This window comes from Centroberyx gerrardi, chromosome 18 (assembly GCF_048128805.1).
Source record: "Centroberyx gerrardi isolate f3 chromosome 18, fCenGer3.hap1.cur.20231027, whole genome shotgun sequence".
Lineage (NCBI taxonomy): Eukaryota > Metazoa > Chordata > Actinopteri > Beryciformes > Berycidae > Centroberyx > Centroberyx gerrardi.
The window spans coordinates 14,645,719-14,672,276 of record NC_136014.1 but is presented as its reverse complement, the minus strand read 5'-3'; the positions used below and the strand labels follow the sequence as shown (position 1 = coordinate 14,672,276).

At 42.1% G+C, this 26,558-nt stretch overlaps 2 protein-coding genes across 3 annotated transcripts in view; one reads left to right on the top strand and one right to left on the bottom strand.

Moving 5' to 3' along the window:
- Positions 1-820: 820 nt before the first annotated feature.
- fez2b (fasciculation and elongation protein zeta 2b) lies at positions 821-9,436 on the top strand. The gene is made up of 9 exons (XM_071919007.2): positions 821-1,183; positions 3,939-4,047; positions 4,408-4,524; positions 4,928-5,069; positions 5,687-5,814; positions 6,081-6,230; positions 7,353-7,428; positions 7,586-7,651; positions 8,600-9,436. The coding sequence occupies exons 1-9, from the start codon at positions 876-878 to the stop codon at positions 8,614-8,616; spliced, it is 1,113 nt and encodes a 370-aa protein (XP_071775108.1). The 5' UTR covers positions 821-875; the 3' UTR covers positions 8,617-9,436.
- An 11,469-nt stretch (positions 9,437-20,905) lies between these two features.
- The window catches only part of LOC139927029 (estrogen-related receptor gamma-like), a 29,307-nt gene continuing 23,654 nt past the window's right edge, over positions 20,906-26,558 (bottom strand). Inside the window, exons 7-8 of one of the 2 annotated variants that reach the window (XM_071918997.2) lie at positions 23,235-23,504; positions 20,906-23,000 (exon numbers count right to left, since the gene is read on the bottom strand). In XM_071918997.2, the coding sequence (XP_071775098.1) occupies positions 22,756-23,000; positions 23,235-23,504 (515 nt within the window). In that variant the 3' untranslated portion in view covers positions 20,906-22,755. The remainder of the gene's footprint in view (positions 23,001-23,234; positions 23,505-26,558) is intronic. The other variant, XM_071918999.2, reaches the window with a different exon arrangement.

Sequence of the window (26,558 nt, the reverse complement as noted above, 5' to 3'; positions counted from 1 at the left end):
GGCGGGTGCTTGCCAACACGGCTTGAGCCCGTGGTTGAAGGTCGGTCTCTCTCTCGGCCACCCTACCGCCCCACAGTATGGGTCATGTAATGAAGAAAACGTCCTCCTTTGAGACTGAGCTTCAACGTGTTGCTTCTGCAGTCCTCTGATCTCTCAAATCAGCTATGGACGGGATGCAAGATATTTTACATAATTTGGCACCATCCAGGCTATAGGAAATTGATACAGATTATTGCAGGAGTGGCAAAGTGGTCAATAAATTCTAGGTTCAATCCCCGCGACAGCACATGCTTGTGCCCATCAACAGCCACGTGTTCAGTGGAAGTGCCCTTGAGCAAGACACCCATAGACATGCTCATTATTCATAGTATTCTGGTACATCACCACACGGCCATCTTGGTAGGCAAATAACAGGTGATTAAAATAAATTAACAGGTCATAATTAAATGACAGCCACAGTCAATGAGCTGTGTATATGGTAAAGCACCATATTGGTAGGAAATGCATGAGACATCATGGGAATAAGTCTCTGAGGAGGAGAGCATCATCTAAATGCCTAAAATTGTGATGCATTGCCGTCTATCATAATGTCTGTCATCAATTAGGGAGGCGCATTGTGCCCAGTTTTTTGACACTGATATTTTCAGAACATATGAATCCAAAGGTCGTAATTAAAACAACATCACAGCTATTAAATCCAAATAGAAATCTGTTTGTTTTGCTCCGGGAGAAGAGGAGGGGCGTCTGCTGGTGACGTCAACACCAACCCGCCCCCATATTTCTCTCCGGCTCACCGTCTAGTCCAGTGTGTCTAGAGCCGAAAACAGAGCACCATCGAGGGGGTTTAGCTGTCAACCCGAACCCCTACGGCAGTCATGGCGGCGCCGTTAGCCCACTTTGATGAGGACTGGCAGGATTTTAACGAATTCAAGCCGTCCTCCGAGTCAGCGGACCAGTTGGACCAGCTGAACTCCAATGTGGGCGATTCGTCGTCGGGCCTGGATGATTTCTCCGACCTCGACAACAGCTTCTCCGGGGAGATCTGCAGCTTCAAATCGATGGAGGACCTCGTCCACGACTTCGATGAAAAGCTGACAGTCTGTTTCCGAAACTACAACACCGCGACGGAAAACATAGCTCCCATTAAACCCATCACGGAGGATAATTATTTGAAGGACGACGAGTAAGTGTGAATTTCAATCAAGTTTTAGTCACGCTAACTTTTAACCTTAGCTATTCTAGCTAACTTAACACCCAGCTAACGTTAATGTTAGCCAACGTTAGCTTAGTTTAGCCTAGCTTAGCTTATCTCAATCAGTGTTGTGCAAATTTAGCTAGCTGGTGCAAGTTTGCGAAACCGTCTGCATTTTCGGGAGTGCAGTCAACAAGATAAATATTTTTCCTGTTTTATTTAGAGTCTTGAAGTAACGTTAACATTTAAAAGTAGAGCAGCAGCAACACGTAGTAATGTCACACTTGCCAAATGCAAAATGTTAACAAACCATTGACTGTCTGGTTCTTACAGGGCAAAAGTGTGACGGCTTTTAGAATCATTGTGTGTGTGTGTGTGTGTGTGTGTGTGTGTGTGTGTGTGTGTGTGTGTGTGTGTGACGGGGGGGGGGGGGTCATGCCACGTTAGCTTGTTCTAATGCTTGATTGGTTGTCAGTCATTATACCACTGATCCATAGTGGATATATTGACTGTAAATGAAGTGCTGTTGACCCCTGTACACTTGCTCTTTGTCCCGTATTTTAATAGAAATGCATGTTTTGAATATTCATACATTTAGGAGCCCCGCTGTATATTGCCTCTATTGCTAACAGACACACTGTCACATTTAGGTAATACATTTTTTGAAAGGTTATACTGTCAACATCTGATCTTACCATCTTAACCTTGTCATTTCAGTCAGAGGTCCTCTGCAGTAATAGTGTAGTCTCATAGAAACACAAAGTAGCCACATCTACACATTTGCATGACTACATACTATTGCTTTACAGCAGCTAGTCATATCAATGCCACATCCAGCAGAGACTTCCTTGTAAAGACAGAGCTGTGTTGGCTGCATGAATCATCCCCATCTTGCATTCTGCCTCCTTATGAATGCATGTAAAACTGCATTTAGAATTCTGACTGCCCCTGAAAGATGCAACAGTGACACTGTGTTTTATTATCTCATATGTAAGCCTCCCCTGCTATACCAAAAGGGAAGTTAGACACGTAAACAAACACTCATAGATAGAAGAGAGCTTGTCACAGCCACAATTAGTAACAGCCATGCTCAGTGTTTAGCTGAAGTTAATGGTGCCCTAGAGATGTTGTGTCGAGGGAAATGGAGGGAGGCGCGTCAGAAGTGGGTAAAAAAGTGTCTGCGGTTATTATAGGTGAAGGGAAAAAAGAGGAAGGAAGGAGGGAATGGAATAATTGGACAGAAGCCTGGTTAAGCCCAAAGAGCAGTGCCAGGCTCAGTGAGAGTCTTTTCTGGACGACTGCACTTTTGCAGGACGTGCCTAGGCCTTTAACGAGTTCTCTATCCAGCAGGCCCATAGCTGAGACGAACAACAGGGATGACAAGGAAGAAGTGCATGTGCGCGTGCGAGTGTGTCAGAGTGAGAATAGAGAAAGAAAAGAAAGATGTGTGTTGTGTGCACAAGAGAAGGCAGAGAATAGAATCTCCATGAATATATTCATGCATGCATGTAACCCCCCAAAAATTGTCATAGCTCCAACATCGATTTAGAAGCAAGAAATTTGTTTCCCTGAAATCTAAACCAGCCTCATGTTTTTAATTGCAAATGCTCTTAGAAGAACTCAACCCAATGGTGTATGTGTGCATGCACTCGCACGCCTGGGACAGAGTGTCATAGCTTGAGGGACAAAAAGTAATTCCTGCCAGCCTTTGCCCTATTTAGTCACCCCCCTCTCCCCAAGCTGTGCATGAGCACTTCAGGAAGAAACATGGGAGTTATGTAAACATGTGCGTGCGTGTTTGTGTGTGCGTAAGTGAGAGAGAGAGAGTGTGTGATGATGCAGAGCCATTCTGACACATGGGTTCACAGCATCCATCCACACGCTCGCAGCGGTCAGGGTCAGAAATAAAAACACAGTCACTTGCATCCACACTTGCCATTTCATAGTCTCTACAGACTCGTGTCGATTTTCTGTCACAGCATATGAAAAACATTGCATGAATGTTAAAAAAATTGCATTGCAGATTAAACATTGAACATAACCTTTTGGGTAAAATGGTCCCAAGAAAAATCCTAATTAAATGAATAATATCTGGTATTTTGAAATAAATGACCCACTCACAGGAGCAGCAATGTGTAATCAGCATGACGTAAACACACAAATCACATGTGTTACCAACTTTGTGGGTCACAGTAATTTTCTTGTCTCCACATGGGTTATCAAAAAGCTTGGGAACCCCTGGCATCAGGCTGGACTTAATCCTTCATGTCTGTCACTGGGGAAAGGATTAATTCTTTGTTACAGCAAAATCCTTGAGGTGGCTAATAGCATGGATGATTGAAGAGTGCTGCACTCCTCCATGCTTTCAGTGGGCTGCAGTGAGATGTAGCAGGGACAGAGTGAAGTGGTGAGGGGGTGGCCAGAGAACAGGACAAAACACTGCCAGCTAATGCTGTGTCACATAGAAAAGAGAAGGAAACAGGGCCTGTCTTCTCTACAGTGAGTTCAATTCTCTTGCGTCATTTCTGTCTTTCTGTCTTTTCTCTCCTTACTTACCACCTCTTTCCCAACCTATTTTCCCAGCATTAACTCTCTCTCTCTCTCTCTCTCTCTCTCTCTCTCTCTCTCTCTCTCTCTCTCTCTCTCTCTCTCTCTCTCTCTCTCTCTCTCTCTCTCTCTCTCTCTCTCTCTCTCTCTCTCTCTCTCTCTCTCTCTCTCTCTCTCTCTTCCTTTCTTTCTTTTTTAGGGTGTGGAACGCTCTGACAGATAACTATGGCAATGTGATGCCTGTGGACTGGAAGACATCACACACTCGCACCCTACACCTGCCCACCCTCAACCTCTGCGAGCATGAGGTACCACAGAGATACAAACACACACAGGCTTGTTTATATTCACACACAGCTCTGCACCTCTCCCCCACACACATCTTACATGGGCATCGGGCACCAAAAACACATGGTTTTGCATAATGTTTCCGGCACACACGGTCTCAAATGATACAAAGCACACGTAGCATGTAGGCTACATTTTCCTAATGCTCAGCAGTTTTTCTAATGTTACCTTCCTGAGGAGGAAGTAAGACACACAAATGCACGCATTTTGTACCTATGTGCCCTCAATCTGCTTAAGCACGTTGTCTCATCCAAGCTCGCTCTCTCTCTCCCTCCTTCTCTCTCTCAATCCCTCCCCTCCTCCTCTCCCCTGATGGACAGAAGTTGGACAACCAGTCTCTGGATCTGTCGGATGATGAGGAGCTGAGGGAGCAGATGGATATGCACTCAATCATCGTCTCCTGCATCAACGATGAGCCACTTTTCACTGCCGAGCAGGTAACGCACACAAATAAGAACCATTCTTAAACTTCAGTGCCTTCTGGAACATCCTGGAATGGATCGAGGAGCAAATGTGGGTCTCAGAACCAAAAACACTCTCCCACCCCCACATCTACAAAAATAATACAGGAATCACGGTCACACACATACTTATCCAAACACATAAATGCCAAAATTCACAACATAGAGAAATCTATTATACACTCCAAACTATTCAGTGCCCCATTGAGTGTATTGCTCTTCCATATGTATGGCACTCTAATTTCTAATTCTAATTCTAGTTCTAATTTATCTAGGCTTGGCAATACATTCAGAGGCCCATCTTACACAAATGGATACATCCAGTTGTTGTGGCAAACTTTCTTAATGTGTGTGCATGTTTGTGTGTGTGTGGCTTTAGGTGATAGAGGAGATAGAAGAGATGATGCAGGAGTCTCCAGACCCAGAGGACGATGAGAGTCCCTCCCAGTCAGACCTGTCCATGCTCTCTCAGGACCTCCATGCACTCAAACGCTCCGGCTCCAACACTAGCTACGAGGACCGTGAGTACCACTGTGTGTGTGTGTGTGTGTGTGTGTGTGCGTGCGTGTGTTTGTGCATGAGTGCATGCGCGTGTGTGTTTCTCAGACAGCCAGTGCCTTTTTAGACCCGACTACCATTTGTCATCTGAATCACTTAGCAAAGTGTAAATAGGCCTGTTACACAATCCTATACATGTAGACAACTGCTACACAAACGCGCACACACGCATACACTCACACACAGAATGATATTCTTATGTAATGTATAACAGATACAAGCAGACAGCAATTACTGCTGCATGCATTGTCCCTACACGTTATATAATCCCCAGCACATATTTGGCCTTAATACAATTGCTACTACCAGAGTAGTGTAGACTGAGCATGCAAACACCCAATTTGGCTGAAGGCTATACATTTTGTCTCGGATATCTACATATATTAACCTAAACTCTCTGTATTTTACATTTTGTACAGTTTATAGTGAGTGTTGCAAATGTTGCAAAACGCACTTACGCTCACAATGTTTATTCTTTATCTCTCTATCATCGCACTACCATGCTCTCACACATACAACAAATACACACATGCCACATGCCACTTTCCCTCTCCCTAATGTGTCTGTGAACCTTCCCCAGGGCTGCGTCAGCTGTCTGTGTCTGAGCTGACCGAGGCTCTGGAGGAGGTGGAGACGGCCATCCGCCGCTTCAGCGAAGAGTTGATCCAGGCTCTGGCCCTACGTGATGAGCTGGACTATGAAAAGGAGGTACATTGATTTTATATCTTGTTAATTTAACCTTTAACTTTACATTTTGATAGTCAAACTGCTTGGGTTTCATGACTCTTATACAATGCATTTGTGACAGTAAGCTTAAAATTTTACAAGAGTATTGTATGTATAAATAGAGTAAAGCAAAAAGAGAAATTGGAATGTGATAAATGTCAACAAGCTTGAATAAAACAGACAAATAGTGGACCACATGTAGCTCCTGTAAACTTTGGGAAACACTGACAGAGTGCTGTACAAACCAGGTGAAGAACAGCTTCATCTCGCTGCTGATCGACGTGCAGAACAGACAGAAGGAGCACCGCGAGCTGCTGCGCAAGAAGAAGAAAATCCGCAGCACAACCACGACCGGACCCAACGGCCAGAGGACAGCCAGCACACATGTACCAGGCACGGTGAGTCATGGGGTGACATGGGGTGGGAGGCATAAACAAAGAAAGACACAAACACGGGAGCCAGTTCATGCATGTTTATGATGATGATAAAAGGAAATCTGGATCAGTTAAAGAGACAAGTACACACTTACTGTAAACGGAGATGCATGTTGCATGGCCTCAAGATGGACAGACAGATGGCTGCACGGGAAAACTGCTTTCATACTAGGAGCAAGGGTTTGTGTCTATCCGCTCTCCTGCTATTCCCTTAACCTGGAAGCCTCCTTATCTCTCTTTACTCTTTTTTTTCCCTCCTTCCTCTCACTCCTTGTAGCTCCTCACTCTGGAGGGACTCTCCAATGTCATTCAAAATGGCCTCCGTCAAACTTTTGGCAGCACAGGAGGGGACAAACAGGTGCCCTTTCTCTGCACCTCCTTTTTTCCCCCTGCAGATTTATTTCTGTCCTCAGTGTTCTTTTCTGTTCTGTTCTTTCGCTTATTCATGCATGTTTATTTCCTTCTCCACAGCTACCGCTGTCGTTTGGTGTCATCATTTGTTTCATCATTTGTTCAGTCTGTTCTCTTTATGGTTGATTTATTTTTATCATTTTATTTCAGTCATTCTTTCTCTTCTTTGAGTAAATTGCTTGATTCCAACAAAGCAGTCACCTCCCTTCATTTTTTTCTTCATTTTACTGCTTTTACTGTTTTTTTTTAACTGATCTTGTTTTAAGATAAGCAGACACTAGAAGCTTAATTATCCAAAAATAAGCTGTCTTTATTTCTGGCCAATATGCTTTTACTTTCACAGCCTCTAATAAGTTGAAACCAATCACTGGCCTTAAAGGAATACATACAAGCCTGCACTTACTAACCATTTGTTCAGGAATCCACTCACGGTACTTGCAGACAACCATTTCATCAAGCTGTCAAAGGATTGTGGCCTTTTGTCAGTTTAAAGATTGAAGTAGACGTAGCTTTACAATGAAAATTTGAGATATTCTACATTATTAGATGTTTTAATTGGCCATTTGTATTCATAACAGCATTTTCTTTTTATCATTTTCATTTCCTAACATTAACTTCCATCCTCCTTCCTCTTAACTCTTTCATTGTCTCTTACATAATCTCTCTTTTTCTCAGTATCTGACCACAGTAATCCCCTATGAGAAGAAAGCAGGCTCTCCGTCTGTAGAAGATCTCCAGATCCTCACAAAGAGTGAGTACAGACCCCCTCTGGCAACTGGACCACAATTCCAAAATTATATGTGCTGGTTCATGCCCAGTTTTGTAACAGTTTTCTTTTGTCTCAAATGCATTTTATTATGTTCTCAAATAATTTCAGCACTGTAACATGCTTATTCTCTCCCTGCTAGTCCTCCATGCCATGAGGGATGACAGTGAGAAGGTACCTAGCCTGCTAACAGACTACATTCTCAAAGGTAAAACACTCAACTTTCCTCACATCAACTCGTACTGAAGCGTTATTACTGCTCCACCGTCCATTGACTTAAGTGAGAAGAGTAAATAGCTCATCACTCCAACCTTAAAGGGCAACTTCAATTATATCCAGTTGATTGTGCAGTTGAGTCTGTCACACCCAGGAAACCTTGAGTGTGATCATTCCAAATGAATGAAAAACCCGAAACTCAGACTCTTTTCATGCTGCTGTTTGTAGGAGGTAGTACAAGATGGCTCAAGATAACAGCCGTCCTTTTTTTCCGACCACATTTCTTTTTATTAATCTTTCTATTTTCAAGGTAGGTTACAATAGCAATAAAAACACAACACCTGTCATAATAGGAAAACGGAGTGCTTTTCTTGCCACCCTTCCACTTTGACCTTTACCTTCCTTGTCTCTCGTCTGTGCTGCATTGTCCTCTCGCTAGCTCTGGTATGAGAGCAGTGGAAACTGAGGTTTGTGAGGCACTGACACATTGACACAGATTCTGCACATTCAGCCTTCTACTCTGCTTGTCTCTGAGCTTAGTCAAACACATTCTTGCTCTATAACCCTTTCTCCTTTTCTCTCTCAGTATTATCCGCTAGTATCACTGTCTTCCCCAAAGACGACACCCCTCACTAGCTCTATGCTGTAGTGTATATCGTGCTGTGCAGTGCTTGTGGTTGCGCTACACCTACCCTAACCACACGAATACACCCATACACACAATTCCCCCTTACTGGCAAGCTTGTAGTACCAGCTGTTCACGTGAGTGCTTTTCACCTGTAGCTAGTTATTCTCTGTTGTCTCTTTCTCACTCCCCCCCCCCCCCCCCCATTTTTTCCCTTGTTAGCTGCTGTTTCCTACTTAACGACTCTCCTTCATATGCCACAGTGGGTATCCAGGACGGTGTTGATTAACAACCGATCTGGTCTTGTCTTCACAGTTCTTTGTCCCACATAAACCCGAAGGCAGAGCCTCGTGTTTCCAGAACCTTCCGTCGGAACATCAGAAGCGTTGGGGTTCTGGAATTCTGGAAGAGTCCAAATAATAGATCGAGCCCCCGCCCCACCCTCCTCCCCGATTTTCAAATAATAGACTTTCCCTCGTGGCATATTTTTTTTCTCTTGCCACTTTCTTCCTGAGATTATTTACATTTTAACTCTAGATATGTCTGTTTAGCTCTTTTCATTTGTAATCTTACACATTCATATTTGTTTTTAAAATCCTGAATGCATGTTGACTTCTCTATGTTAGCCAGTAATCAGTATTACTTACAACAACTCACTTGCTGATTAGCCAGTGGATGTTGAATGGTGAAATGACAGGGAAATGACTAGGTGGAGTGGGGTTTTTTCTGCCGTGGGTGGACTTCATGAGCAGGCCTGGATGAGGCAGGGAAATGCAATTCAATCATGAGTCTTGTTTTGTAAATCGAATGCATTTGCATCTCTGCAGTTCATGCCTGAGGAGAAAACAAATCCTGGCACAATCTCTGAATCTCAGCGGGCCGGGCCAGTCATGGCATCAAGCGTAAGGCCTGCTTTTCCTTTTTGGAAAGCTTTGCTTTAATAGCGTTTGTTGATTGATGGCATACGGCGTCTGTGAGGATCAGAACTCTGCATTCTAATGATCAAGGAGAAAACCCTTTACTCTTAAATCCAGAATTGTAGTTCCACCTGTCTTTGCATGCTGTTTGATGCTCAGTAGAGTTGCATTAGTCTAATGTTAAAATGAAATATTTTGTATACTATGCTGTGAAATTGCACAGTTTGGAAACTTTTTTTTTTTTAAAGTATCTTCTAAAGGGAAAAAGTGAAATGACTTGGTCAGAAAGGAAGTAGCTAAAAGAACAAACATGTAAAGCATAATATTTTTGGATAATGAGTTGTTTTTAGTGACATTAGGGACTTGGCGCTGCCAGTAGCTACTTTTGTGACATCATTGTGACATAATTTGCAAACGCTACTCATTGACCTCTGACCCTCAAGTAGTGACCCCAACCCACGACTTTATCACTCCCCTAGGAGTTGTCATTACATCAGTCTACAAATACCTCATGCATTGCATCTTTGCATTAATAGAAAATGACATAGCCGATCATAATTAGATAGAATGTGTAGTTAAGGCAATGTCAAGTTTGATAATTGTGTACTTAAGCTTCTATCAGACCTTGTGGGTTTTCTGTATCTGTCAACCCTTACATGTTGCGTAGATTTTAGGGATCTTGTGGTGGCACTTTAGTCCGTCAGTGATCTGGTCATACTCAGTAGTGGAGTATGTGGCGGATGTACTGATGGAGAACATCTCACTAGATTAGTATTAGATCTTACTTAAGGGACTTTTGCTAGTGGTAAAGAAACATATCTCATGTCAATGTTAAGAATTGTTATCATGGATGATAGACATATTTTGCTCCTCATCCTACTCCACCTTCATACCTTATATTAGTCATCATGACTGATTTTTAACACACTACACTTCTGTTTCAAATTATAGACCTCACTGTCTAACAACTGTACAACCATGTAACACCTGCGTAAGACTGCATTTCTGCCATGTCATCAGCAAGTTGGTATGCTAACCTTCTGATCACCAGCTATAAGTAATGTACAACAGGTACACCACACACTCAGATCAGGTCTAGTCTAGCTCTCAGGTACTATCATCAGTGTTAGTCGTTTAAAGCCACCAGTTTTGGTACTGACATTCCTGAGCGTTTCTAACAACATTTTATCAAATAGACTTCGTGTTCTCACACCTTTATGCTGTCCTGTGCTATCACAAAATTCCAATATCCAGATGGGCAGATTAAAGCAATCGTAGTAGCCTCTCAACTAAGTCAGGGTAGCATGACAGGTGTTGATTTGTTGTAGAAACTAGCCTGTTGTCTTAAATTTGGACTTGCTTTGTTGTAACGTCATTCAGATACTCAGATGCTGTAAGCTTGGGTAGTAGTAGTAGTAGTACTAGTACTAGTAGCTAGCAAGACCTCGTTAGAGGTTGCAGTAGCATCCACTTGTAGCACTCTAGTAACAATAGTGTAGCTGCAGTTGTGACAGCGGGATTTAGCATTTAGTGCCATTTTGACACCTTAGTTTACATAGTAGAAATGAAATGAACAGTTATTATGTAGGAGTAGAGAGCATGTCTTTAAAAAAGGAATCCAGTAAGAGATTGATTCACTTCAGCGTTATGTCCCAAACAAGTCCCCTTTCCCAGTTACCTCTCCTATTCAATGGCAGGTTTGACCAGATGGTTACAAAGTTAAATCATGGCTCTTATGCATGTGGCCAGAAGAAAGGGCGTAGGAAAAGGAATAGGAGAGTGATAAAGATTAAATGGATGTTAGGGAAGATTGCGCAAAGGGTTGCCAGTATTTGAGGGGTCCATATCTTTTTGTTATGTTTTGTAAAGGAAGACAGAAAATCTAGTAGTGCTATGTGTACCTAATTATGTGTAACTGTTGTTTCTACTGTAGCCAGCTTTGAAAACATTGACAACCTAGCATGTGCTGCATGCACTTTACTGCTGCGAACACATTTCAATGACTATTATGTTTTTATACAGTAGTATGAATATTACACTAAAGGGACAAATGCACACAGCAATGAAATGCAGAAAACCTTAAAGCAAATTGGCATTAAGTTATGGAGGGGTTTGTGCTCTGTTAGAGCCGGTTGACTCAGAGTTATGATGTAAACTGTTAAAGATACTCGGTGGGGAATAGATAAATACCAGAAGGCTTGTGGCAGTGGTGCACATGTGGCAGTGGTGCACCTGTAACATTGTCAGACTAAGGCCTCCCACTGATCATAACCTGTTATTACGACAGTTTCAGAGAAATTGGGACAGGACACCAAATATGTGAATAAACAGGTTTTTTGTAGTGAAATGGCAGAGTCGTCATGCAGGTCATTGAAGGTTCTCGTCTCAGGCTGAAAGCCCCTCCCTTCCTATCTGGTCTTTTTAGCAGACATATCAGCGTAACCACGCTTTAGAGATTTATATTTATATATATTACAAAACGAGCAACTAAAAGAGGCTGCCTTTGTAAATGCCTGAAATTTTGTACATTAAACCAACTCCTTTTTGTTTTTAATGCAATATAATTCCCCCATTTTGGGTTTTTATGTTTACTGTCTCTTGTGGTACTGCAGTATATTAATTTATTATGTAAATGTTTGTTTTGTAACCATATTATTGACTGTAGAGGTACAAGTGTTTTGTGCCCGAATTGCATTGCAGCTCATTTCAAATAAATTAATATGTGAAGACTTTTATGTGTTTTGGCTTGCTCCGAGGCGCGTCTCTGTTGGTGTGCATGTAAATTTTAATAGACATTAATGTGCCACACTTTTATTAGATAAAGTCTGTACCCACAAATTTCCATCCATATCAAAAAGCAACATTTGATAATGCCTTACAATGTACAATCAACCACGATACAACTGTATACAAATGGATCTTTTTCTGATGACTCGGATGATAAGAAATTAACATTAAAAAAAATCACTTATATATTATAATAGAAAACGGATAGAGTTTTAAAGCTATTAATTGCTCTGCACCTCTTCAACAATAGATGCATTCAGAAGTTCCACACATCCTGGAGAAACTGGATTAGATAATTGAATTCCAAGAGAATACTGATGTTTTTGTATTGAATAATATTTGACATTTTTTTGATGGGTGCTTGTCCTTCCAAATCTGATATTGACTAGATTATCCATGACAGTTTGCATGGATGCTGAAGTAATACTTGTGTGTATTAAAAGGAGGGTGAGGCCTAAACCTGATGTTGTTTTTGAATTGCCATTAAATATACAGTAGTTTTCAGTGTAGTGGGCAGATATTGTGAATAGCATATGTTGTATTTGTGTGAATCATTTTGTAGTATTTAATGAGGATTATGAGGCAGTGAAGCAGCAGAGCAACCAGCCTCCCCAGCTCCTCTCCCCACCGCTCTGTCATCTCAGTCACATGGAGAATAAAACACACTTATATTGGAAATAAATAACACGTTTTGTATAAAGTTGCTCAGGGACTCCCACAATCCTTCACTCGTTGCTAACCAATCACCTTCCACATATCAGTTACTACCTGATCCACACTTTGATGCGACTACTTGACCAGGCGAAATTTGGACACTTTTGACCATACCTTTCAATTTATGGCAAGATGAAACGCATTAGGAATCAGTTGCGTAAAAAAGAAGAGAGAAAAAGACAGGTATGCAAAAACACACATGTGTCAGGACAATCTAACTAGCCACTTAGTTCAGGCCTGCTAGTTGCAATTTAGCTTGCTAGAATTAGGCTACACAATACTTTGAGCAAGGATGATGTCAAGGTTAGGGTTAGGGTTAGCTTAAGCTAACATGAAATTACCAGATATGTACCTCTCAAATACAGCATGGTTTGATAAGGAGCCTCTCTTTTTTTTGTCAAATTTTCTGTTTGGTCGTCTTTGATTAATGTTACAATTGGCTAACTTAATGGCACTCACTTGCTGCATCCACTAGATTCAGTAAATTTATATGGGATTCACTTAGAGACAGTTAATATACACAACAGCTTTAGTTAAGCTATCCCGTTACTATGAAAAATATTCTTATCCATGTGAAAAGGCTTTAACTCAAATTCCATTGGATATTTTGCCTGTTGTTTTAGAATCATAAGATATTGTATTTAGTCAACTGATTTATCATCCTCAGTGGAAAATGTATGGAAAATGAATGAAATGTGTCCATGGAAGATTGTGTACAAGGTACAAGTGTTTCTTTTACAAAATTATCACAAAGGAGCATTTACAAACTTTCTATTTTCTTTCTAGTTGGGCATCTCTCTCCAATCTCTCCACATAAACCTCTCCAACTTTATCCATGGCCATACAGTGTATTCAAATATCTTAAACTGGATAGCTAAAGTATCTGCTGCATCACCATATCTTTGGTTTCTTTTTTCTCAATATGTGGCTCTGAGTCTGTATGCAATGATGAGAAACATTTGAGATCGAGCATGTCCTTGTGCAGTGTTGCTGTTATTGTCGTGGAAGATGATTTCCCTCAAAGCGAACTCGGCAAAGGCAGGTGTCGCCTCTTTCCACTCAGTAGGCATGTAGCATGTCCTTTCTTCTCTCAATTGACAATGCCACTGTTACTCCAATGCTCTTGTCATCAGTCATTTACATGCTGGACTCTCTTATTCATTCCTTTTTGGTTGAGGAGAGAAGAACCTCTTGATGAGTCTGACCAGGTTATAGTGACACTATAACTGGTCACCGGTGCAGACAAAACAAGGTGGATTTTACACATCGCTTTGCTCTTCAAAATGTTAAATGTCAAGGGTAACAGTCCTGTCGGGTTCAAAGATCATCCTCGGGTCACAGGTTGGTGTCAGTGAACATGGTGTGCTCCTTCCTCACAGTACTGAAGCCTTTGATGGTGTCAACAAATTCCTCGTCTTCCATAAACTACAAGGGAGAAGAGAGTGTGTTAAATGGAGGATGTAGGACTGAGGCTATTTACTTCTGTGCAATCAGTGAAGGCAGCAATGACATTACAAGCTGTTCCCTGAGAAAAAATCTACAATTTTCCTTGTCTCCAAGATCAAAATGTTTGAGAAATGTTGTGGAAATTGAAGTATTATTACTATATATAACAATGATTTAAAAAAATTCACAGCAAATATAACAAGTTCTGTAATGTGACTATGGAAACAGGCTTTCAGTGGATGTAGTTTTAACGGGTTCAGCATACGTTTTTGGGATCTCTCACCATCCCACTGTCATGGCCCGAAACGTGGGGGTCCCACGCTTCATCGTCTCCTGTTAGCGACTTCCCGTCCATCACCTGGCTAACGCTGCGCCTCAGGGAGTTCTGTGAATGAGCTTGAGCTGAGACGTGCAGCGCTGACACACTGAGGATCCCAAGCTCGCCCGCTGGAGGGACCCCATCAATGACCTCACATTTAGTTTCCAGCGCTTCCTGGTGGTACAGAGGAAAGATTTTGTGAAGCTGAAATTCTGTTTGTGTGTGTGTGTGCGCACCTGTATGCTGATGAGGCATTGGGTTTTACCTCTATATTCATGGTGAACCCCTTGAGCGTGACGCTGTTAGAGAAGCCTGTTGTGTCAGGCACTGTGTCAAACTGAGAAAGGAGAGTGGGTCAGTTACACAGCATTGTGAGAGATTTCCACAAGAGGGAGCAATGCAATCTCATTTCATTCTAGTACTAAATACCTCAGTGTTCTTAAATCACAAACAGGAAAAAATAGATAAAAAAAAGTAAATCAGTAACATTTACATCTGTGCTATAGCTGTATTCATATGAGCAACATACTGATCTGCGATAAATATGGGTTTCAATATTTTAAGTTCATGAGACACAATAGCAATCATCAATGTCAGACATTTTAACTTAAAAGAGGAGTTACTGTTTGCAAAACTGAGCTAAACCAGGTGCTCCTCATGTGATACCAGGGTAATCCTCCTCTCACCAAATAGGAGTTGCTTTGTGGATAGACAGCCATGGGACTCCTCTTCTGCAGGGGCAGGGCCACCAGCGGGGGTCTCTCCCTGGTGAAGGGGGGTTTGTTGAGGGCCTTGTGCAGGATGATTTTAGTTAGTTTCTTTACAAGAAGAGGACAAATGTCACAGTTATGAAGAGAACAATAATATTAATAGAACATGCACCACCAGAGCATCTTTTAGGTACAAACTGATGAGAAAAAATGCTTTGTCTGTTCTCTTGATACAAAATACAGCGATCTGTCCCTCACCTTATGCAGGATCACCCCCAAAGCAATGGCCAGCAGCAGCAGGGCCACGCCTGCCATCACTACGGCGAACCACAGCTGCCGGTAAAAGAGTGGCTGGTCTCCCTGGCCTCCCTCTGCCCGCTCACCACCCCCTCCCCCTCCTCCTCCTCCTCCTCCTCCAGGAGGAGTGGGTGACTCTGGAGAGGGAAGAATATCATAAGTAGAATGCAGAGAAATTAAGAAATACACACAGACAATCTATAAAAGAATTGAAAGAACTGATGTTTACTGAAATTGAAGGACCCAAGGCTTGTTCAAGGATACTTCAGCACATATGGCCACACCCTCTGGATGAGAGACGACTTCACTAACCACTAGGCCTCCGTTTCAGTGACCTTTCAGTTCGGATCAGTTTCCTATAAACTCTAGATACCAACTGAAGCTCCATTTTCGTTGCCGTTGCTCACCGTGTGATGTACTGTGTTGCTGTGCGTGGAACGGCCTGGATGTACTGAAAGACACTTATCCTGCTCATCTAAATGTCTCTTTCTGGTGACTAATGATGTCTTTATCTGTCAAAACCTCCATCCCCTACTCATTCAGACTTCTATAGGGCTTACGCTTGGCAGTAATAGGGACAAGTCAACACTTTCTGAGAGAGAAAGGCGATCACGCACATGTGGAGGAGATAACACTGTAATCGGAGACGCACTAGCTTGCATGGCCTAGTTTCTAGCCTGCTGATCGCACTGCACTCCTTAAGCAGCCACTTTTATCCATTCATATTTCTTTGGCCCACTGCAGTCTTACATATGTCAAGTCTCTGGATATATATATTGGTAGAAAGGCCCCAAAGGCAACATTGTGCTGTTTATTGAGTATAACAGTACTACCTTTTCATGCTTATTTCCGGCAAAATTCCAATAAATGCCCTTGGTGCCACTAATATCAACTTATTTGTGTCCAAGATATAGTAGGTTTAGAAATTTAGGGTTCTTGTGTTTGCAGCCTTACACAGTAAAAGGAAAATAAGTCAGAGGTTAGAGTCAGGACAGGGGAAACGGCTGATGGAAAAAGAGAGAGAAGTGTGTCCACCCAGAGACTCACCAGTGCTGAGGTCCGTGGTTGGGCCTGTGGCGGGGGTGCTGGCACCCCCTCGATGAGTGATACATCGATCAGAAGGGCAAGGACCTAGCGTGGGTTTGGGAACACACCTGTCGCCCCCATCAATATTTTACAGCAGTTACTTATACTGGCCGACACCCTCACTGCAACACCACGGAGATGAGGCGAGACCTACAAATAAAGGTCGGAGTATCAAAGTCGAATGTCGGATTCCCGTGGCCCGGTTCCTTGCTCCATGTCGTCCCGGTGGCCTAGTGACGCGCTCCACGCTCGCTCAGTGTTCTGTAGAGAGGATGAGGGAGAAAGAGCGCAGAGAGAGCCTTGAACGAACTGCATGTGTGTCCTTCTAACCCCTTCTGTCTCCCATCAACCATTGCTCTTCTCCAGCAGTGTCATGGCAACGGCCAAGTGTCAGGTTTCAGTTTACCTGGAGAAGCATGGTAGTAGCCTTATCATCCCTCTGACACTAAGGTGTGCTCTTTGTGTGTGTGTGTGTGTGTGTGTGTGTGTGTGTGTGTGTGTGTGTCCCCTCCCATAAGAGTATGTGCCCCATATGTGTTTTAACATATTAAGTTTCATCTCAGCATCATTAACTTCACAAACATGCAACACAATGTAGGAGTCAATGGGTAGTTTACATTAAAGTTGTTCATATATTAAATAGAAAATGTGTATGTCATTTTAGTATATTGGTAATACTGTAATTTTAAATATTTGTACACTATTGCTGGTGTTAGTATATATATAGAAGCTAGGACCGGTCTTGTACTTGTCTTAGTCTCAACTGATCGCACAACAGTGGATACACAGATTAGATTTCAGTATGATAGCCCTCTATAGGGATCAATAAAGTATCACATTTTCATTATTACTTATTTTAGACTGGGGCATCTTTTGACTTTACGTCCCGCCACCATGGTACATGGTATGCAGGATATTATGTCATCGTGGTGGCGTCTGTGTGTGTGTGTGTGTGTGTGTGTGTGTGTGTGTGTGTGTGTGTGTGTGTGTGTGTGTAGACATATTGTGAACAACATAACTCAAGAACAATACATGATAGAAACGTCATACTTCTACCACAGACTCCCCCTATAGATGATCTAATTAGATATTGGAGCACCTTGCTGCATAAATCTGCATATTAATGAGGAAATTTTTTTTTTCTTCAAACTACTAAAAGCTTTAAGATACATAGTTCATACTAATACCGCCCATGTCTTATGTGAAGACAAGTATGTTGACATAGAAATATAGGCTAATTAATGCATTAATTTGCTTAATTAATCACCTCATTAGCATAACTGGTTATGTTTACTATATCATTATGCTGGGACGTTGGGCAGCTCAAGTGCCTTTTGTTATTAAACCTGTTTTCAATGATCTAGTGAGAGCCTGCAAATTTAGAACATAGAAAATTCCCTTTTCTGTCCCCATTGTAATTAGATCATCTCAACTGTTTTGCCCTCTCCCTAACTTACCAAGCCTTTTGAAGTGTCTGAAGGGTCATTAGGATTATCTATATACTGTATTTCCTGATAATGGGCTTCATTTGTTTGCAAGAATAATATGGCCTCATTATATGAACCAGGACGTTTATAATGTTCCTTACATTATATAACCACATGATGGCGCTAAGCAGCAGCACTACAAGTTGTGTTGTGTGTCAGTGTCCAGCATGAGCCAACAGCACCAGAGAAAGAAATCAGTATCACTGTAATTTATCAACACCACTGCTACTCAACCTCAGTCCCAGACATTACTGTACTGTTACACCGCTACATATTACAAACATTCAAATCTTACAGCTGCAGATAGTCATATCTTTTTAAAGGCCCTGAGCAGTTGTTTATGTCACTAAATAGGCCACACACATGCATGCATACTCAAAAGCACACACACATTTTTGATACCAACGAAACACTCATTTGGTCCCATCAGGTTACAAGGAGCTGCAAGGCTCTGTGCAAAAAGTCACAAAAAGGCCTTTTTTCCAGTGTTGTGGCCAAGTGACCTCTAACAGTTCATATACAGTCGTTCATCTGCTGTGGGGGGAATGATTGAGAATGACAGGCGCGGTGCCACGAAGAGGTACGGCAGCACATTTAGTAACATTTTGTCAGGGCGTTCACAATTCATGATAGTGCCCCAGGAAGGCATAAAACTTTTAAACATAAGCAACTCCTGAGGAATACTGGGATGATTTGAGGAGGTTGGATCAGGCCCATTCGAAACATTTTGCCACTCTGTAGTCTTGTTTTCTTCTTCTCCCTGAAAACCACTGAATAAAACATGACGATTCAGCCCCAACAATAGTATCGTAATATGAGGTATTTTCCCAATAAGGCAGACTGCAAAAAATGATGTAATCTTATATTGAATTCAGAATATTGTTTATACCGAGGGCAATATGTTGAAATAAGACAGATCATTCCTGTTGTTAAGATAATGATACAAGAAATTATACAAAAACGAACAGAATTTTAATTACCGTATCTTCCCTTTTTTCCTTTACTTGTTACTTGACATAACCTGCAATTCATATTTCATTTCTATTTCATGACAAGCTGCACAGAATCTTGTTCCAATAAATGAATTGCTCAAACCTGCACATTGATAACCAGCTTACTCTTTTATGGAAACTTTCTTGTCTGAAAAGTTGCACCATTCATCAGAGAAAAAGTTGTTCTAATTACTTTTTAATGGCTGCAGTTTTTTTTCTTCTTCTTCTTCTTTTTTTTCTTCTTCCCAGGAGGACACTTAAAAGTCACGCTTGAATTAATTTCTTTGTCAAATCACGATCATCGTCGATGGAGCAGAATTGATCTCGCTTCATCAAAGAGTGACCGGTTCAATCACTTTCTGCATGTGCGGTCTGAGGCGAGGTGTAGGTCTGGTTGTGACAAAGGTTATGTTTATAAGGATAACATCACCTTGAAATGTCAGGGCCACTTCAGGGCCCCTTTTGGACATGGAGCCCAGTCGGGTCAGTGTGTGTTAGGAGGCGTTACTCGCAGCATAAGAAGGGCAAAATCTAAATGCTTGAAAGCAAGGTGGCTGCTCAATTATACAAAAACAAAGTGATTATTTAACTATGTTTGCAATGTCAGATGAGATAAGAGAACATGAAAAGAATCAGTAATCGTTGCTCCCCTCCTTCAGACGTCCTGTTTTGCTGTGAGAGGGGCCCCTACATTAACTAACAGCTCATTTGATTTATTTTTACAGAGGAGCTCTCCTCCGTCTAATACCCTAATCAGCATTCATACCTTGCCGTGATGATTCGGGACAATGCTTTTTTATTGAGGAAGTGATCTCACCCCTGAGTGCCAGAATCAGCCTTTTTTACAGCCCATCTCCTCAAGGCCCCATCCATCACCAAGGTGTCTGGGCGACACAGGCGCTAGACACATACTAACTCATTTAAGCAGAGGGACATATAGGGATATCACTCAAGATCACTAACTCGCTTACTGACGGCTGATGTGGCGAAAAATCTCCAGCTTGTTCCAAATCCCTCGGCGCGCTCCCTCTGTTTAAACCACAGGTAAATAAGGAGATTATTTAGCTTCTGCTGACAGATAAGGAGGGCGAAAGGACAAATGGGTTCACTTCGATTTTGATTTGTCTCTCTATCTATCCATCCATCTTTCCTCCTCATGTTCCCTCTCCTCTCCTCTCCTCTCCTTCACTTCCAATATTTTTCCCAATTCCCAGTACAATTTTGCATTTGTTCACACAGCGAACACTTGAAATGTTATCTACACACACACGTCACATACACATTTATATCACATCGTCTGTGTGTAGATGAGATCAAGCACTTCATGTAACATAACCAGTCGTGACTGATTGCTACTGAGAGCTGTGTCGCTGTAGTTAATGCTTCCTTTATTGACTGTAAACACAATCAAAAACCATGTAATCCTAACAAAAGATCTGCTTGTTCAATCTCCAGTCTAATAAAGGCAGAGCAGAGCGTTGTTCATCACTATTGTGATTTCCAATTACCTTTTCAAAATGATTACCCACACTCCACTACAAGTAGGGTAGACCAACGATGTGTGTCATTTATATGATGGTGTTGTGATCAGACTGTAAGAAGTGCCGTCACTTGTCGCCTAAGAATCTAAATATATGGGGAGGGATCTTCTCTTTGTCAAGATCACTGTATGATGGAGATAGAGATCGGTTGGCCGTCTCTGCTTTCATCAGCTTCAACAGGCATCTGATGACCAGCACTCCCCGGAGCTGCTGTTAGACTTCATTACATTATAGCTGTTAATTATAAATCTCCATCCAATAGGGCTCTGGTGGCCTAAATGTGCCATAACGGGCCTCACTTTAAAATGACTGTCCATTGTCAGACAGCGCAAATTAGCCTGTGTGCGCTCTCGCCACCTCTTTATGGATCGGTTTCAAAGGCCCATCACCATTTCTGTCCCTCGTCTCCACAGTGGAAATGATGACATTCAGATGATAGGAGTTTTACGTTGGGGGATCATCTTTATTGCCTAAGAATCCACCTGAGAATGATAGCACGGCACATCTCATCTGAACAAGGCTTATTTGCATCTTTAAACATCTCTGTTGGCATAAGACATTATATACAGCATAAAGTACATACATTTAAACCATCTCCACACCATATTGCTGTCACATCTGATATATTTTGTCACAAAAATATACACATTATAGTGTCACAGTACCTTGCACTAAGGAGCAAAACTTGGACATTTAACCTATTTGCACTGAGATTTCAGATTCCTTCCGAGTTTAATCCCTTCATTTAATGTGTGCGAAAAAGACAAATTTCAGACAGAACTACTCTTCACACAAAACACACACAGTAACAGATTAACAGAGGGCCACCACCAGTTTCCCCAGACTTTATGGCTAAAAGGAAAAGTAGTGCACTGATTTTATTCTACACATAGAGATATACCATAGAAAGGACATCAAGCCTCCCTAATCCAGATTATATGGCAGCCATTTTACATGGGTAAAGTTATATCTATTGGTTCTACACAACTCTACAACATTATTATCTTCAAGTACTTAGTCCACTCATAATCAGGTTGTCTTGAATTTCATGATATGGTATAAGTATCAGTGCTGTAAGTGTAGCAGAGAAGCTAGTAAAAAAGGTAATTATTTTACAATGATATCATTTAAAAATCTTTAAAAAATTATCCACTGTAATTGCTTTATTCTACTCTTCATTAATGCCACATTAGTAAATAAAAAACAGCAAAATAATTGCGCCAACATTAAATAAATATAATCACTTTGCTGTTGTACAATTGTATCATGACAGATGTACTAAGTACTCTTTCCCTGAAATATTCTAATAAAATCAGGAGGCCATTCATTGTTTTATATGAGACGTTGAAAAAGACAGTTAACTATTGGTCTTTAATGTTTTATCTCCTCCTTTTAATCATCAATATATGAATGTTTCCCATGTATGAATGGATAGATAGTTTTGCAATATATAATAGCAGGGATGCATGTCTTATGTGAATGTTTTACAGGCCACACTATATTATTGTGGACATTTGCTGGTATTCTTCAATAATATGAGTCTTTACTCTTTGGCAAGACTTACCTCTCAGGACACATTTTGTTTTTCTATACAAAAGGACAAAATAAAAAAAGGCCCTCTAAAAGCACTAGAATGCAGATTAACAGGCTTCAAGATGGATGAAATAATCCATGAGGATCTTCAAGTATCAGGTGGTCTTTTGACAAAACAAGCTCTACTTTAGGCATGTAACTGTATCTCTAAAAGGCGATTCTTCTGGTTTTTAAGATGCTGTCATCTTTCTTCCACCTTGCGCTCCTGTTTTTTTTGGAGCGGGTCAACACACTTATTTCACAATGTCACAAACAGTAAAGATGACAATGTCCTTCAAGACACTAAACGCCAATCTGACTTTTGCTCTGAAAACTCGGAGTCTTGCTCCATCCACTTCCATCTGCAACTCAAGATGAGCAAGTAGGAAGGGTGTGGCTCTAAAAATTGCTTGCCTGTTTTCTGAGCGCATATATAGAACATACTTCCTGGCGATTGCAGATTCAAAACTTTATTGTCCAATGCAAGCTGAAATGGACAAAGAAATGGCGTCAAACCCCACCGCTACCCGTTATCCTTCACTTTCTGTCATCCTAACCGCTGAGCTAAGGTCAGGACGAAGTTAACGGCTGTCTGTGTCGAGTTCAGGCTTTGGCCTCCAGCAGTTCCAGGAACAGTTTGTGCATAGGCACGCGGCCGTCCTGCTTGATGCTGCAGAAGTGCTGGACGGCTCGGGCCGCCGTCTGGCGGAGAAGAGGGAGGGTCATGATCAGCTTGCCGGCCCGCCGAGGGTCATCTGGGTGGTGGGTGTTCTCGTAGTCCTGTAGGGCCCCATGAAGGACGTCCTGGAGTCTCTGAACTGCCTCCGAGTCCTCAATTTGCATGGAGTCTGTAGGAGTAGGGGGACATGACAAATTAATAAACCAATGGAAATGGAGGTAGACAAAGGAAATTTGTCATTTCAAAGAACCATATCGTGAGAACAAAACCTAACATGGCATCAGCTTAGAGTTTAGTTTAGTTGCTTTGCATAAAAGATAAAAATAGAGTGGAGTTAAGTAGAAATGGAAAATTGTGCAGGTGCAGGCAAACAGAGCCGGACTGCCTAATCTCTGTAATGTACCTGAGTTAGCGAGCGCGATAGCTTTGAGGACCACAAACTCCTCCTTCTCCAGCCCCATGGCTTTGTACTTCTTCGCCAGCTGCAGAATGGCGTTGTTGAGGTCGAGCAGCCCCGCCAGTTTCGACTGCTCCTCATCCATAATGTAGTCCTCGGCGTACACCAGCTTGTCCTCCAAGGCCAGCGAGCGGAACACCACGCGCAGGATCAAAATCTCCATCCAGCCGCTCTGTAATAGACTCATCTGGTCTGCCAGCGAGAGAGAGGGGAAGCCTAGAAAGACAGGTGGATAAGGGCAGAGAAACAGGAGACAACGGGAAAATGGACAGGTTAGAGATACTGTAAAAAATGAGTGCAGTTGATATTGAGACTGTTGTTGAAATAAAATTGTCATGGCTGAGAGACGACAATGTTTTTCATTTAAAGGAAATTGGATATTTGGTTACTCGCATTCCAGGAGTTATTTTGTGATGAAGTGTTGTAATTTACTTTTCTGGTGTACCCACTTTCTCTCAACCTGCCTCCTCTACTTTTACTTCAATTAGTGATTTCCTACATTTCCCAGAATGCCTTTCCACAGCACACAGAGAACGTGCCTGAACTTGTTTGATTCAGTAGGCTATGTGTAAATGGAGTGATAGCGATTGCTTAGTAACAGTAAGTTTTTCTAGTTGAGAAAAAGCAAGTAGCACCCCTTACTCTTATTCCTTATTCTGGTCTATTGAGTCTACTGTTAGTGGAGAAACTGGTATCTCTTCCTCTACTACGATGGGCCCTAACCCTGTGTTTGTTGTTGTATGATTGTTGAACAGCTGTGCAAAATGGTGAGTCTAGAAAGAAGCCATTGCTCTTTTATTCTGAGGGGCTGAAACCAAATGATGTTTTCGATAGCTTAAAAATTTTCGGCTATTAAAAAAATCCATTGTAGCTGTGCTGGAACTACCTCAACATGACGTCATGTCGTCTATGTTTTGCCACTCATCCACGCGAACAAGAGAAATACACCATCAAACAACAAAATGGACCCATAAATGGAAGATACATTGCCAATAACAGTATTAAACTTCATGCGGTTGTACCAGAATGACAACTGGTGATGACAACAACTTTAAAGGAGGAGGATGAGGGTTCTACATTGGCTTTTATTATCTTTCATTATATAGAATTTGCTGGCAACAGAATGATTTACTGATAAGGCGACACTGCAATGGGCACAACAAAGGGGAACAGTGGACAGAGGCAGTGAATAGGTGGCCAATTTAATTACATTCTGTAGGACACGCCCATTTTGATTGACAATTACACCCCACAGGAGTATGATTAAAACCACTCCCGTGCCCCTGCATAAGCGCACACACATACACACACACACACACATTTGTTGTAATTAAACAGATGATTTTACAGGGCGAAGGGAGGAGGGGAAGGCGTTTTTATTTTTGACACCATCAGTGATTGTTATCAGGATCCAGTGGTCTTTACAATCACCATGGGAATGCCTGTGGCGCCCATTTCACTCTTATCGCTCCCTGATTGATTGGAAACGCTGTCTGTGCAAAATTTCATTGGTCGATAGGGATCAGTATTCTGGCGCTGGACCATTGATCAGGGAGACAAAGACAGAGCCGTGTGTGTATGTGTGTGCTTAGGCTGATATGATGACATCTCTAGCAATATATCAATAGATTTTAAGGACAAATGCCCCAGCTTCTATGCCGCTTATTCACAATGTCACACGTTAATGAAGAGAAAGGAGGAAGATTGAAGGGTCAAAGTAGTCCTTCCGAAGCAAAGGGCCTTGAGGGAAATAAGGCATTTGGGGAAAACTACGAACCATTGTTATGTTGCCGATGTTAGTTGAATCATATCAACACACACACACACACAAACAAAACACCCACACCCACAGTCGCTCACGCACACACATTTGACAGCCAAGACTAAAAAAAGGCCAAAAGCACAGAGGGTAGTTGGTCTTTAGCCAGCTCATCTGCCAGTCTGGCCCTCAGACTTCAGCCCACATCACTGTCAATCTGCCTGATAAGAGCGGACGGAGGGGGGGAGCAGTCAGGACAGTAGCCCCATCACACTCACCTCCCCCTGGGCAAAGAACTCAGATGGCCCAGGCCACTTTGCCCAGGACCCCGGTTCTTCCAGCGATGGGGGCCGTGTAGCCTGCCACTCACCCAGAGCTGATGTGACACGGCCATTACGCTGCTAGGAAGGGGGCAGTCTTTTTCTATATTTCCTCTCTCTCTCTCTCTCTCTCTCTCTCTCTCTCTCTATCTGGATCGGCTACCTTTCTTTGTTCCTCTCCCCTCAGCCTCGCTGTCTTGGTCACTTTTACCTCCTCGACTTGTTCCTCGAATGATGCTATCGTCCCTTCCTTTCACTGTCATCTGGCTCATGTTCCCTCTGTCATTCTGTCTCATGTCCCTCTCATTCCTTGCATTTCCCTCTATCTGACTCTCTCTCTCTCTTTCTCTGTCTCTGGGTTTCCATCAAATCTAAGAAGTTGATTGGAAAAATTCAATTACATTTCCCCAATGTCACAAAAAAGTTTGAAGTGGAAAATGTTTTTAAAGTAAGGGCATGATGTCCTTTGCACAGCTCCAAATCATTAAGTGATGGAAACACATTTGTCAAATAAGTAATGACAAGCTGATTCATGATTGGCCAGACGAATGATTCCACAACAGTTCACAAGTGGTTTTAACATCCTGAGATAAAATATCTGTCCACCACAACCTTCCAGAAATTTTATATCCGCATATAAGGTGCCAATCATGGTTTTATGACCATTAGTTGGTGTGTCAGAATATTGGCAAGTGCATTTCTTTGTTTTCATCTTCGGGTAAAAGCATGAAACATGGCCGGCCAATACTAATCAGTTCTGGAAAAATTCTTGCCATTTCTTTTTTTTTTTTTTTACATTTAGGAAGCCTATTTATTCACCTCAACTCAGCTGAGAAAGTGCACCTATTTAGCATTTATTTTTTGGTGACATTTCAAAAGTTTGAGTAAAATTTGCTTGACAGTTGGATGGAAACAGCTTCTGTCTCTCTCTCTTCCTCTCTCTCCTTGCCTATCTGTCTGTCTCTCTCTCTCTCTCTCTCTCTCTCTCTCTCTCTCTATGTCTCTCTCCCCTCAGGTGGGTCTCTGCTGTGTCTATCTGTTGCCTCTCACCGCTGCTCTGCTCTTCCAGTCAAACCCTCCACTGGCAACGGGCTACAAATACCCCGATCAGTCGGACTCCGTTTGTCTCGTGCGCTGACAGTAAGCGCCGTAAACTGGGAAGAGACAGACAGATACAGCCTGGGGGCGGTG